We start from the raw sequence: 11,380 nt of genomic DNA, 5'->3' as shown, positions 1-11,380 counted from the left end.
AAGAGCTACCGAACCATGCCAAAGAGAGATAAAAAAGGGCAAAGCCCAAAGTTCACACAGAGCTAACACAAGCCCTTAGTTGTGTGGGCAGAAAATCGCTTTTATTTCTTTTCAGCTCTCCCTCTTTTTCATGTCATGCACCGCTGATAGATGTGAGTTCACACAGAAGCCCATAAACCCTCCTGAGTTTTCAGAGGCATTAAATGTAGAGTTCCCACCCAAATACCTTAATATTGTTCCCATGCTACAAAAGCTGAGGAATCATCTCGTTAGTGTTGAGAAACTCTCTAACTCTTGTATTAGCTACCAAGCAAACATCCTTGAACACGCAGGACTGAGTGGCAGGTGCAGCATCATCCACCTTGCAGGAAAAGTGAGATTTTTCTGGTAGTGTTTTTGTCGACAATTATCGTTTTCTGAGAAGGAAAATCCTTCGACTTTTTCTTCAGCCGAAGCACATTTTTCAGGAGTATTGTTTGGGGTTTGCTCTTGGTGGCTATATTGTGTGTTCCTTACCTTGAGTCATTAATACCAAGACAAAGTAAACAGATGTGACAAGGTAAAAGCGTAGTTCCCTTCCTGGTCTCTTCACTGTGTAGTGTGAGGAAACCCTGACATGGTGGTGAAGTAGGTGGTGTTCCAGCAGCAGGACGAATCGTCTGTCACAATGAAAACTGTTTTCAAAGCATTTTACAGCGGCTCACAGGTCGGGCAGCTGCTCTGGCTGCCCCTGCTCGGTTGGGTCGCAGCTGGAGTGTTGCTTTTGCTAGTCAGTGTTTGCCTTGCGTAACACGCACATGTAACAGGGTATATAAGGCAACAGGCTGCAGGGGTAAATATGTGACTGGCTTGAAAATGGCAACTGGAAAGGACGCGTTGCTGCTGTCCCTGATTCTGATTGTGGGGGTCACGGTGCTTGTAGCTACTGGTGAGCTTGGGAAGGGATTTTACCTGTTGCCTTCTGTCAGGAAATAGAGCCCGTGGCAGCTTGTTCATGGATGGGAACCCCAGCTGTATCGGAGGAGCTGGGCAAACAACCTTGCTGCATAGAGATTACGCCTGAATAGCAAACATTCTCCATTTCTTTTTGTGATCTGCTTTCAGTCATTTGTCTTATTTGTCTGATTTTGCAAATAGAGCAATCAGCTTCCTCTCTCAACATCTTGTCTGCTGGGGCAGGGCAGACCACTGCACCACGTCTGTAATTTGATATGGAGAACTTTCACACTAATGTTTAACAAATGTTACCTAAACATTAACAGTGTTTGTATATGACAGAGCATTTTCAGGTAGGTTAGAAGGTTTTCCTTTTGGCCGTACATACAAAGTTCTGCAATGTATTTTGTGTATTCACAGATCTTTTCTTATAGAAACCAACCAATTGGACTTTTAACTAACAACATGAATCAGAAAGCGTTAAGATCTACATGCAATTACTAATATGTGTGGATAGTAAGACAATTCATATGATAGCCTGAGGGAGTTTACACATAGAAAGCAAGGAGAATGAAGGCTGAAATGATGTCAGCTATACTGATTAGAGTTTGTTGAAACAAAAAGTGTATATTTAAGTAGCTAAAGCTGTGAGAATCTGGCAATTACTTACAAATAGACCAATTACGTGATTTTGTGTTCATGTCCCCCAGGCCACAATGCAGAGCAACCAGAAGTGGAGACCAAATACGGGAGAGTGCGAGGGTACCGCTTCAAAGTGGATGCAGCCGAGCGGAGTGTGAATGTCTTCTTGGGGCTTCCTTTTGCTAAGCCGCCAGTTGGGCTACTGAGGTTTTCTGAACCCCAGCCGCCTGAGCCATGGAAAGGAGTCAGAGATGCCACTTCCTACCCACCAATGTAAGACAACAACAAGGCCAGGGGTCTTTGTAAGAATTGTACATGGTATGCAGTTCCAGGACACTGATGTGTAGGGCAATCTAAAGCCACAAAGATACATTCCTTGCTGCCATCTCGTTGCCACCTGTGATTGTTACAATGAATGCATTTCTCAAGGTATCTCTATAAGCTGCTCTTTTTATGAAAAGCCATTATCTGATGGAATTAGTGACGAACTCATGTGCACCAGCGCTTTGCTAATAATGTTCATGTTTTGGAGCATTTGTTCATTGCTTAGCAATGTTTATAAACTCTGTAGATTATGGAGCAGAAAGAGAAAGAAACTGAGGAAATGTTGGAGTAAAACATTAGAAGAAAAAATTGCAGAACGAGTCACATGCTTAATAGGACACATAAGCACTGCAGAGCATTTCTAGTCTGTGTTGTAAATATCTGCTGCATTTGTGCTACTGCCCTTGTTTAGTGCCTCAAGCCTGAGAACCACCATTACGATATAAAAAGCTATTGAAGATGCAAAATAGTTAACTTGTGTTTTTACTGAAGGAATTTATAAGCACAGGTAGTTGCAGGTGTATTTCTGAAATGTTTTGGAACACAAAGTTGTATCTGCATGTCCCTGTGTACTGCCATAGATTGTGACTCATTTTACAGATCTCCTTAATGTGAGCTCAAGGGAAGAAAGTATCTTGAAGGTGAAAAAATATTATATGTTTTCTGTTGCAAACAATCTGGAAATGTATTAGAGATTGGTTTCTGGTTAGCACTTTATTGTGGTAGTACAAAACGCTACACTTCATAGCTTTGAGTTTTTAGTTATTCCGGTTACTTGTTATTTCTTTAATTATTCAGGTGTCTGCAGGATAAAGAAGCAGCACATTTCTTTTCCGACCTTGTTACTAATAGAAAAGAAAGAGTTCGTCTCCAAGTGTCTGAAGATTGCTTGTACCTAAACGTGTATACACCCGTTGCTACAGAAAAACAGGAGCTGCCTGTAAGCAAAATTATTATAAAAGCTCTATGAAAATTATTTTACAGCAAACCTACAAGTTGTACTATCTGCAGACTTACAGATGCAGTTTGATGACCAAGTTACACACTTTGCCCCAGTAAATGTTTCTTGAGGTTTAAAAGATACACGAAATCCTATCATAAAATTAAATTTTATTGACATTTATGTAGATAATGTTTGATTTCCTCTATATCATATATGAAACATCACAGGGTACTGATATAATCTAAGTATTTAATACAATCAATGCCATTTTGTGAGACTGCAGGCCTCATGTTTGAAAGACTTCTACTACTTGTGGAATGTAATCTGAAAGAGTCAGGAGTGAAACAGCACAAAATAAGGTATTTTGGCTTATATTTAGTTTTTACCACTGGGAGCTCTTATCTGTGCTGGGTTGTCTCTGATTTTGTCTTCCCAGGTCTTTGTGTGGATCCATGGAGGTGGGCTCATTGGAGGAACAGGTTCATCTTATGATGGTTCAGCATTAGTGGCCTTTGACAATGTGGTGGTTGTAACAATTCAGTACAGATTAGGTATTGTTGGATATTTTAGGTAAGATATCTTATTTCTGTCTTTTGTGATTTCCACAATGCTGTGTGCAGAGCCTCTGTGAAGAGACGTGCAGGACACCTGCTTATGCAAAGAGACTATACATTTCTTAATTGCATATGCAACAGTTGGGAACAATTTACAAGTCCCAAGTCAGCTTCATTCTGTTCTTGTTTGGTTACTATAAGCTCAATGGTTTTTGAGCCATTTATATTTCAGGTAGGAGAAAAGCTCTGTGTAGAGAATGGCAGCTGATTTCTTATAGCACAGATTATATTTTTCTCTGCCTTTCTTCTTGCACTGAGCACTGAAACCAATCCATTCTCTGCAGCACTGGTGATAAGCACGCGCCAGGTAACTGGGGGTATTTGGATCAAGTAGCAGCTCTTCAGTGGATTCAGGAAAATATCAGACACTTTGGAGGAGATCCAGGATCCGTCACTATCGCTGGAGAATCTGCAGGAGGAATCAGTGTTTCTGCTCTTGTAAGTTCACAGTAATAATGAATCTTTATTACCTGGGGGGAAAAAAATTACCAGCTTGCATGTTCATTTTTAGTACCTACATGAAAAGTCAGTGAGAGAAAAGGGATGGTTTAATAGTAAGTGGTACATCATAGAATCACAGAATGTCCTGAGTTGGAAGGGACCCACGAGGATCATTGAGTCCAACACCTTGGTCTATAATAGAATGTGATGTCAGTACAGCTTCTGATTGATGAAAATGTTCTTATCATACCCAAATCTTGCTGTTCAGACCCAAAATGTTATTCCTCATCTACTAAATTGAATTCTGGTCTTTGGTTTTGTTGTTGTCGTCGTTCTTTTGAGTATTTTGGTCTGGTTTGGTTTTGCTTTTCTTGTAGTGGCATTACTCCCCCAAAGCTATCTGTGTTAGAAAATATCTTTGAGAGGATGCATTGCCAATTTCTTGATTGCTTTGACAGTCACTTGTGCAGAGTCATCACAGCTGAACTTGTGCATTTTGTGACCCAGCGATGATGTAAAATTTTTACATCAACTTCGAGCACCTTGGCTAAGAGTTTGCTCTTGCCCAGTCTCTCACAAATTGGTAGAGATCACACAGTGAAATCAGGGTTCAGTGACAGATGTCATAGAAATTCCTGTTTCCCAAGCTCTGCCCTCTGGCCAATAGTTCTTTCCTCCCCTCCTGCAGCACAGCCAGACTCTCCTGGACACGGTTTTATTCGGTCTGTCTCTGGCTTGCGGTGCCGTCCCACCGAGTCCTGGCAGCGAGGTGCTATGGGAGGGGACAGGCCAGGCGTGGGCTGCTTATCTCTGGCTGTGCTGCAGAGCCCTTGGCACGGCTGAGCTGGGATCAGAGGCTGCACAATAACTGTCTTATGGCATTTGTTCTCAAAATGTTTGAAATAGCAATTGCTGTGAGTGAATTTCTAAGTCAGTGGTCAGAACAGAATGCTTGTCATGCTTGTTCTTGCTTTGTTATAGATCTTATCTCCCCTGGCAAAGGGTTTGTTCCATAAAGCCATTTCAGAGAGTGGTACTGCAAGCAGGCTTTTGTTCACTGATCAGCCTGAAGAAGAAGCAAAAGTGGGTATTTTGTGGTAAATTTGTTTCTTTTTCCAGATTGTTTCACGTGGCTTAAACTGTGTATTTCAAAATGTAGAAACAGTTGTGTTTTTTTTTTCTCATGAAACTACAACCACTGTCATTAAAGACAGCATTTCTGTGTGCAAATAATGCACGTTTAATGATGCTTTTCATATTCCCAAATATTGACACATGTCTGAAAGCAAAAGTGTAAGGAAGAGAAGAGAGAAGGCAGGGAAGAAGTGTGAAATGTAAAGGAATGTAAAGGAATCCTAGATCATGTACTGTCATCAGGAAAATTAGAGCTATAATTTTTGACTGGAAGATGGCACCAGATTCTCGATACTCTTTCCCTCTTTTTTGATGCCTGTTGTATGCAAGTAAACAAGACTTTATCCACTATGTTTATTTTCAAATGAAGAGCTGACTTCAAGCCAGTTTTTTTCAACTACAAGAAAACAACATCCAGGAACCTGGATTTGATAATAGGGAATATAAAAGAGGCAACATTATAATGAGCTCTGTATCTTTATTGAGAGCCGTCACTCCACCCAAAAAGACATCGTCAAGAATGGTATCCTATGCTCTTTGTTACCATCTACATGGTCTTATCCTGCCTGCGCATCCCCCTCACTCCTTTATGTCATCCTGCCCTCTCAGCACAGCACGTTACTTACCAGAATTACTATCTTGGTCTGCCTCTATATCAAAATACTTGGAGGGTGTCTGTTTTGTCCTTCCGCTCAGCCCCAGTGTGAAGGGTTCTGAGGGCTCCCTACTCTCTGCCCCTGCAGCTGGAACGTGTCTGGCTGCAATGGTCCTTGTGCAGAAGTTTAGACTCCCCCCTGCTGCACTCTCAGGCTCGGTGGCACACGGAGCCTTCTATGGGCGCAGATGAACAGGGAGTGTTTTTATTGATTTCAGAGAGTTGCTGCTGCCTCTGGCTGTGAAAAACCCAGTTCGGCTGCAATAGTTGAATGCTTAAGGGAAAAAACAGAAGAAGAGATAGTACAGATAGCACAAAAACTGGTAGGTGAAACTATACTTACTGCATTTAAATGACTTTTCCAATTTATTCCTAACAGAGTATGCTACTTGTGTGTTGGCATATTAGGGGAACTTGAAGTGAGTGAAAGATGTGACTTTCTTGACCTTTCCAGGCTCTGACAGCACTGCAGCTATGCTGTAACTCACCTGAACAATGTCAACAGGTGACTCTCCTTTCATTCTGCGTGTACCTTGAGATGCCTGTGTTTTGCTGTCTTGCTCTGCTGGGGGAGCTGCAGTAAAAATCTGAAATTTTTTTCTAGAGCTAACATCCATGAATTAATTAAGCTTTTTTTGTTGTTTTTTCGTTTTTTTCTTCAGCCTTCACTATATGCCTTTGCATCTGCAGATGGGGTTTTTCTTCCAAAGAGTCCCACGGAATTACTGTCAGAAAAACTGATCAATCCAGTCCCATATATAATAGGACTAAATAACTGTGAACTTGGATGGGTGATTTCTGTGGTAAGAGACTTATAATGTCATTATTTATATATGATTTTGTTAACATAAGATTTTCTAATAAATGTGGTTCTCTGTATCATGCAGTTTATCCAAATGCCTGCTTATGCAGATGGTCTGGATGAAGATGTTGCACGTCAACTTTTACACAGATACTTACCAATGATTATTAAGGTAAGAGACCATTTTCAGAACAACCCAGTGTTGCTTTTTACTGCTCTGGTTCTATGTTTGTGTATTCTATATATGGGATATATTTTAGAGGTAAACTTTGTTCTGTTTGACAGCTTCCTACTACAGGCCAGTATCAGGCAGCAGATACTGTGTCCCTGTTGTCACTAATGACTGAAAATACACTTTAAATTTCTATCCTAAATGCCCTGCTCTCTTAAAAGGAGTTCTGTGGAAATCCAGGAATGATTCAGGTACCTAAACACAGATGTCTTGTGACATTTTAGATTCCCTAGGTTATCCAAGGCACGCATGGTACCAGCAGGTGTGACACAAACCCTATAGAACATGCTGTTCTGAAGCAGTAGGTATCCAGTCAGGAGAACCTGATGTGTTTAAAATGGCACTGAGAGACCCATGTTTAGCTATCTGGAGGCTTTGCTTCCCTGTAACAAAACAAATGAATTTTATGTAATCCAACGGGATTCCTTTTCTCTTATGAGGGTTACTTCCACAGTAGTGAGAACAGACTGTCCTATGTATTTATCAGCATCCTTGACTGATGTTTATTTAAGGAAGTTTGATCTTTAGATGTTGCAAACCCCTTTTTCCATGAGAACATTTCTATCCATTCACTCGTGTAATTCCCCATTCCGAGCTCTGAGCCACACTCTGCACAGCTGAGGATTTTCTCTGAAAGAAGGTAATGGTTGGGGTTTTTTTAGCCAGGGATGTGCAGGTGACACACTCAGTGCTGTTACTCTTGATAATATTCATCACCATTATAAGAAGTATTTTTGTTGTTCATTTCAGGATGTAACTTCTGAAGTTGTTGATCGAGTATACGATGAATACATAGGGAGTGCAGCAAACCGTATTCAGGTGCGAGATGGTCTTCTTGATGCACTAGCAGATGCTTGGTTTGGTTTTCCATCCATTGAAGTGGCCAGATACCATAGAGGTGAGTCTCTTAGAAGAAATGTGGAGTTCCACCCTGAGGTGTGTTTATGGACACTGGTTGTGTTTTCATTTTATCAAAATAGCTTGTAATCAAAGTTTATGCTCTTTGACGGCAGGTATGTTCAATTCTCAAACTAACACTCCTCTGTACATTTTCTACTAGATGCTGGCAACCCAGTCTACTTTTATGAGTTTCAGCATCGACCCAGTTCAGCGACAGGGGTTGTACCAGAGTTTGTAAAAGCAGATCACGGAGCTGAGATTGCCTTTGTCTTTGGAAAGCCATTCTTAGCTGGTAATGTATCCATGCTTACTAAAGTGGTCCTTTTAAAACATCCTTATTATTAATTTTACTTACGGGGGAGGGGGGGGCGTGGGGGTAGAATAGACTTTCTCTCTTAGAATCATTGAAATCAACATAGGCATTTTCTGTCTTTAGCAGTAGTTACGTTCCATGAAATCATCCATCTGCAGTTCTCTCCTAGAGCTCTACGGGGTAAAACTGCCGTAGCTCAGAGGGACAAATAGAACCGAATACAGTCTATTGGAATTGATAGAGCTGCTTCTTTTTTGATTATTTAGTTCTTAACATTGCCCTCTTATGTCTCACTTTGTAGGGAATGCTACAGAAGAAGAAAATAAGCTTAGTAGAACCGTTATGAGATACTGGACCAACTTTGCTAGAAATGGGTGAGAACTGTAATGCTAATTACAGCTCAAGTTTTGTCTGTGCCGCCTGAACCATAACGGCAATACTTACATGGTGGTTCCTAGGAATTTGGCAGTCAGAGCAGAAATGACAGGTAAATGAAAAGCTAACTGATCATTACATTATTTCCAGAAATCCCAATGGAGAAGGATTGGTCCATTGGCCTCGGTACGATCTGGATGAAGGATACCTGGAAATAGACCTGATGCAAAAGGCATCAAAGAAACTGAAAGAACGTAAAATGGAGTTTTGGATACAGCTCATAAGAGAAATGGTGGATGAAAGGAGGGAACACAGTGAATTATAAGGGAGGGGAGGTAGAGTTTGCTTTTAAAACTCAAAGTAAAGTCAAACAAAATTAGTTTGTCAGGATGCAGAGTTTAATAATCACCTTCTAAGTCCTTATTCTGTCATCTGTTGCCATGATCACAGTGGAAGGGAGCAGAGCACCCACCAAAGAACCTCTGTGAGATGAGCTTGACATCTCTACTTGTTTTCTTGTTTTGTCAACTGTTATAAATAAATGTTGCTTTTGATTTTTTGGAGCTTCCTTTTCTTTCTGTTAACTGATACAGGCTAATTCCAAGAGGTTAGATCACGTCCAAGAAGCCAGAAATGTGCCCAGTTTCTTTCTTCAACCCAAAGGGCTGAAGCTGAGCACATGGCAGGAACCAGAGGCTGCTTTAACTTCTGTACTAAGGAGCACAGCCTTGCTATCTGCAACTTGAATGCACTGCAACAAGATGCTAAAAAGCAACAAAGCTGATGAGACAACTGGAAAGTTCTTCAGCAACCCTGATGATCATGTGGAATGAAGCTGGAAGAGCAGAGTTTACAACCACTCACACAACCAGTATGTGTTTACCACTGCAGTGTGAAGTTCTTCCTCGGACAGTTCAGTTCTGTGTTTGGATACGAAGCTTCTGAGCTGCTTCCCTGCTACTCAAGGAACTGGGAATGAGCAGCCCTCAGAAGTTCCCCATGCTGGTGCCAGGCAGCACCGGCCTGGCAGAAGTCTGGCAGCAGGGCTGGTGGGCACATCCCGAGCGCACGAGGATGTGCGGTGGTGGAACCCGAGGTGCACGGAGTGCGCTGGTCCGTGGGCCCAAACGCAGAGCGGGTTCCTGTCGCACACAACACAGCCGCTTGGCCCAGGGAGCTCCTGGATGCCACTGAGCCACCCCTGAAGGCTCTGCCCAGAGCCCAGGAATCTGGAACACATGTCTGTTGCTGGCATTTTTCCTGGACTTGTGTGAGGCTACTTGTATTCAAGTCAGCTGCTCTAAAGGCTCATTGTTTCTGATGGAATGTGTCCTGTTACAAAGCATTCCAGAGGCTACATTTAGGAGTAGCTTTTTTTGAACAATAATCACTCTGTTGCTATGGCACCCAGGTAGACCTGTAATTCTGCAGCTGCTAAGGATGCTGCAGAGTTGCAGTCTCAAGTCACAGCTGGTGCGTTATCACAGGTTAAACCACAAAGCTGTTTGTTGTCCAGCAGCACCTGTAGCTGTGATGCAGGAGGAAATTTCCCCCCAGCCCCTCCCCATTTTCTGAGTCCTCCAGAGCCCAGGCAGATCCATGACCAGCTGAGAGCACAGGCTGCCTGAGGAGATGGTTACAGCAGGGTACAGAACACACCAGCGTCATCAGTACACGTTTCTGTTCCGCTACATCCCCCAGGAGCTGGCGCATGTAAAGTCCCAGAGAGTAAACAGCTGCTCTGCACGTCTGGGAGTCTCTCTCCCCTCTAATTTTCAAAATTAAAAAACCCAGAGACAACCACAAACCAGAGCATTAAAAACCTTACCTGCATGCTCAGAGGCATGTGTTCCTGGTGTTATGTGAACATCCAGCTTAAAAGGCATCACAAAAGAAAAAGAGGACAAAGTCAATAGTACAGTGGAAGCTCAAGTTCAAACTCTTTGATGATAAAAATAAGACAGTAACAAAAAGAGGGCAAAAAGAGTATTCTTGCCAATGGCAGTTACTGCATAGAGCAGAATAAAGTCTAAACTCGCAGACTGTTCTGCATTCCCATCTGCTTAAGCCTCTTTGAGACAGGGCAGCAGCCTCCCCTGCTCCCGTGCTGCAGAGCACTGCAGGTCACTGCCCCCGCGACCCCACTCGCCTGACACCGCTGCCACCGAACCGCGACTCTGCATCCACATTTCCGTGCGCAGCCCCCTCTGCTTCCCAGAGCCTTCCCCTCACCCGCAAGAACAAAATCACTCCGGTCAGTTCTCACCACGAGTTAGGTAGCTTTTTTTTTTCTTTGTAATTTTCCAATACAATCCCTTTTCTTGGCTTTTAGAGCAATTTGATTACTCACCTTAAACCTCTCAGGCAGAGATCTGATCAGTTTCACTTTTATGGAGAGACCGATTAAGGTCGCCATGCTGCAGTGAGGAATGGTGGGAGTGAACTCCACCGCCACCGTGCTCTCCGCGTCATTCACCTGGGGAAACCAAACACTTCATGGATGAACCGCCATCGCCGTAGCCCAGCAGCAGGATTGTTTTTGATTGGTCCCTGACTTCTGCATTATTCACTGATTGAGGGCAAGCTCTCACATGTTCTCTTTAAAAATTAAGTACCAAACAGGATTCAAGAATTCCGCTTACCAGGTATGTAACACTGTCCCCAGATTCCACAAGTTAGTCTGTATCACTGGAGTAAGTTTTTCCACATATAGGTCATGCTTGTGGATCTGTACCAAGTATCTACAGACAAGGCTGTAGGGATCTCAAATCCCATTTGTTTATTTTCTTGTTTTAACTAAGATTGGCAGAGTTGGCAGAAACTGTTTTGCACTGGTAATATTTTCAGAGCAGCTGCTTCTTTGGGACTCTGGATGGAACATGCGCTGAGAGATTTTGCAGATCGTGTATTTGAAAGACAAGTAGTGAGTAGAACAAAGAAGGATTGAAGAGTAAGGCTTGGAAAATAGAATAGTAAATGAAGGGGAAAAATAAAGGGAAAGCAAATAGGAAAGGACAGAGTTTAGTAAAATGAGTAAAGATCAGGATATAGAAAATAAATTGTTGATGG

The 11,380-nt window shown here is 42.4% G+C and overlaps 1 protein-coding gene across 1 annotated transcript; it reads left to right on the top strand.

The window, feature by feature from the left end:
• The first annotated feature begins 802 nt into the window (after positions 1–802).
• Positions 803–8,874, top strand: LOC136107405 (fatty acyl-CoA hydrolase precursor, medium chain-like). Its single transcript, XM_065848442.2, has 13 exons — positions 803–928; positions 1,647–1,851; positions 2,701–2,842; positions 3,282–3,415; positions 3,744–3,897; positions 4,882–4,983; positions 5,908–6,012; positions 6,352–6,492; positions 6,577–6,663; positions 7,474–7,621; positions 7,784–7,915; positions 8,238–8,310; positions 8,462–8,874. Exons 1-13 carry the CDS (start codon positions 856–858, stop codon positions 8,634–8,636), a joined length of 1,671 nt encoding a protein of 556 aa, XP_065704514.1. The 5' UTR covers positions 803–855; the 3' UTR covers positions 8,637–8,874.
• The last annotated feature ends 2,506 nt before the right edge of the window (positions 8,875–11,380 follow it).

The sequence above is a fragment of the Patagioenas fasciata genome, chromosome 13 (assembly GCF_037038585.1).
Source record: "Patagioenas fasciata isolate bPatFas1 chromosome 13, bPatFas1.hap1, whole genome shotgun sequence".
NCBI classification, from domain to species: Eukaryota; Metazoa; Chordata; class Aves; order Columbiformes; family Columbidae; genus Patagioenas; species Patagioenas fasciata.
Note: the sequence above shows the minus strand (reverse complement) of the source record. Positions and strands in the feature narration are given on the sequence as shown.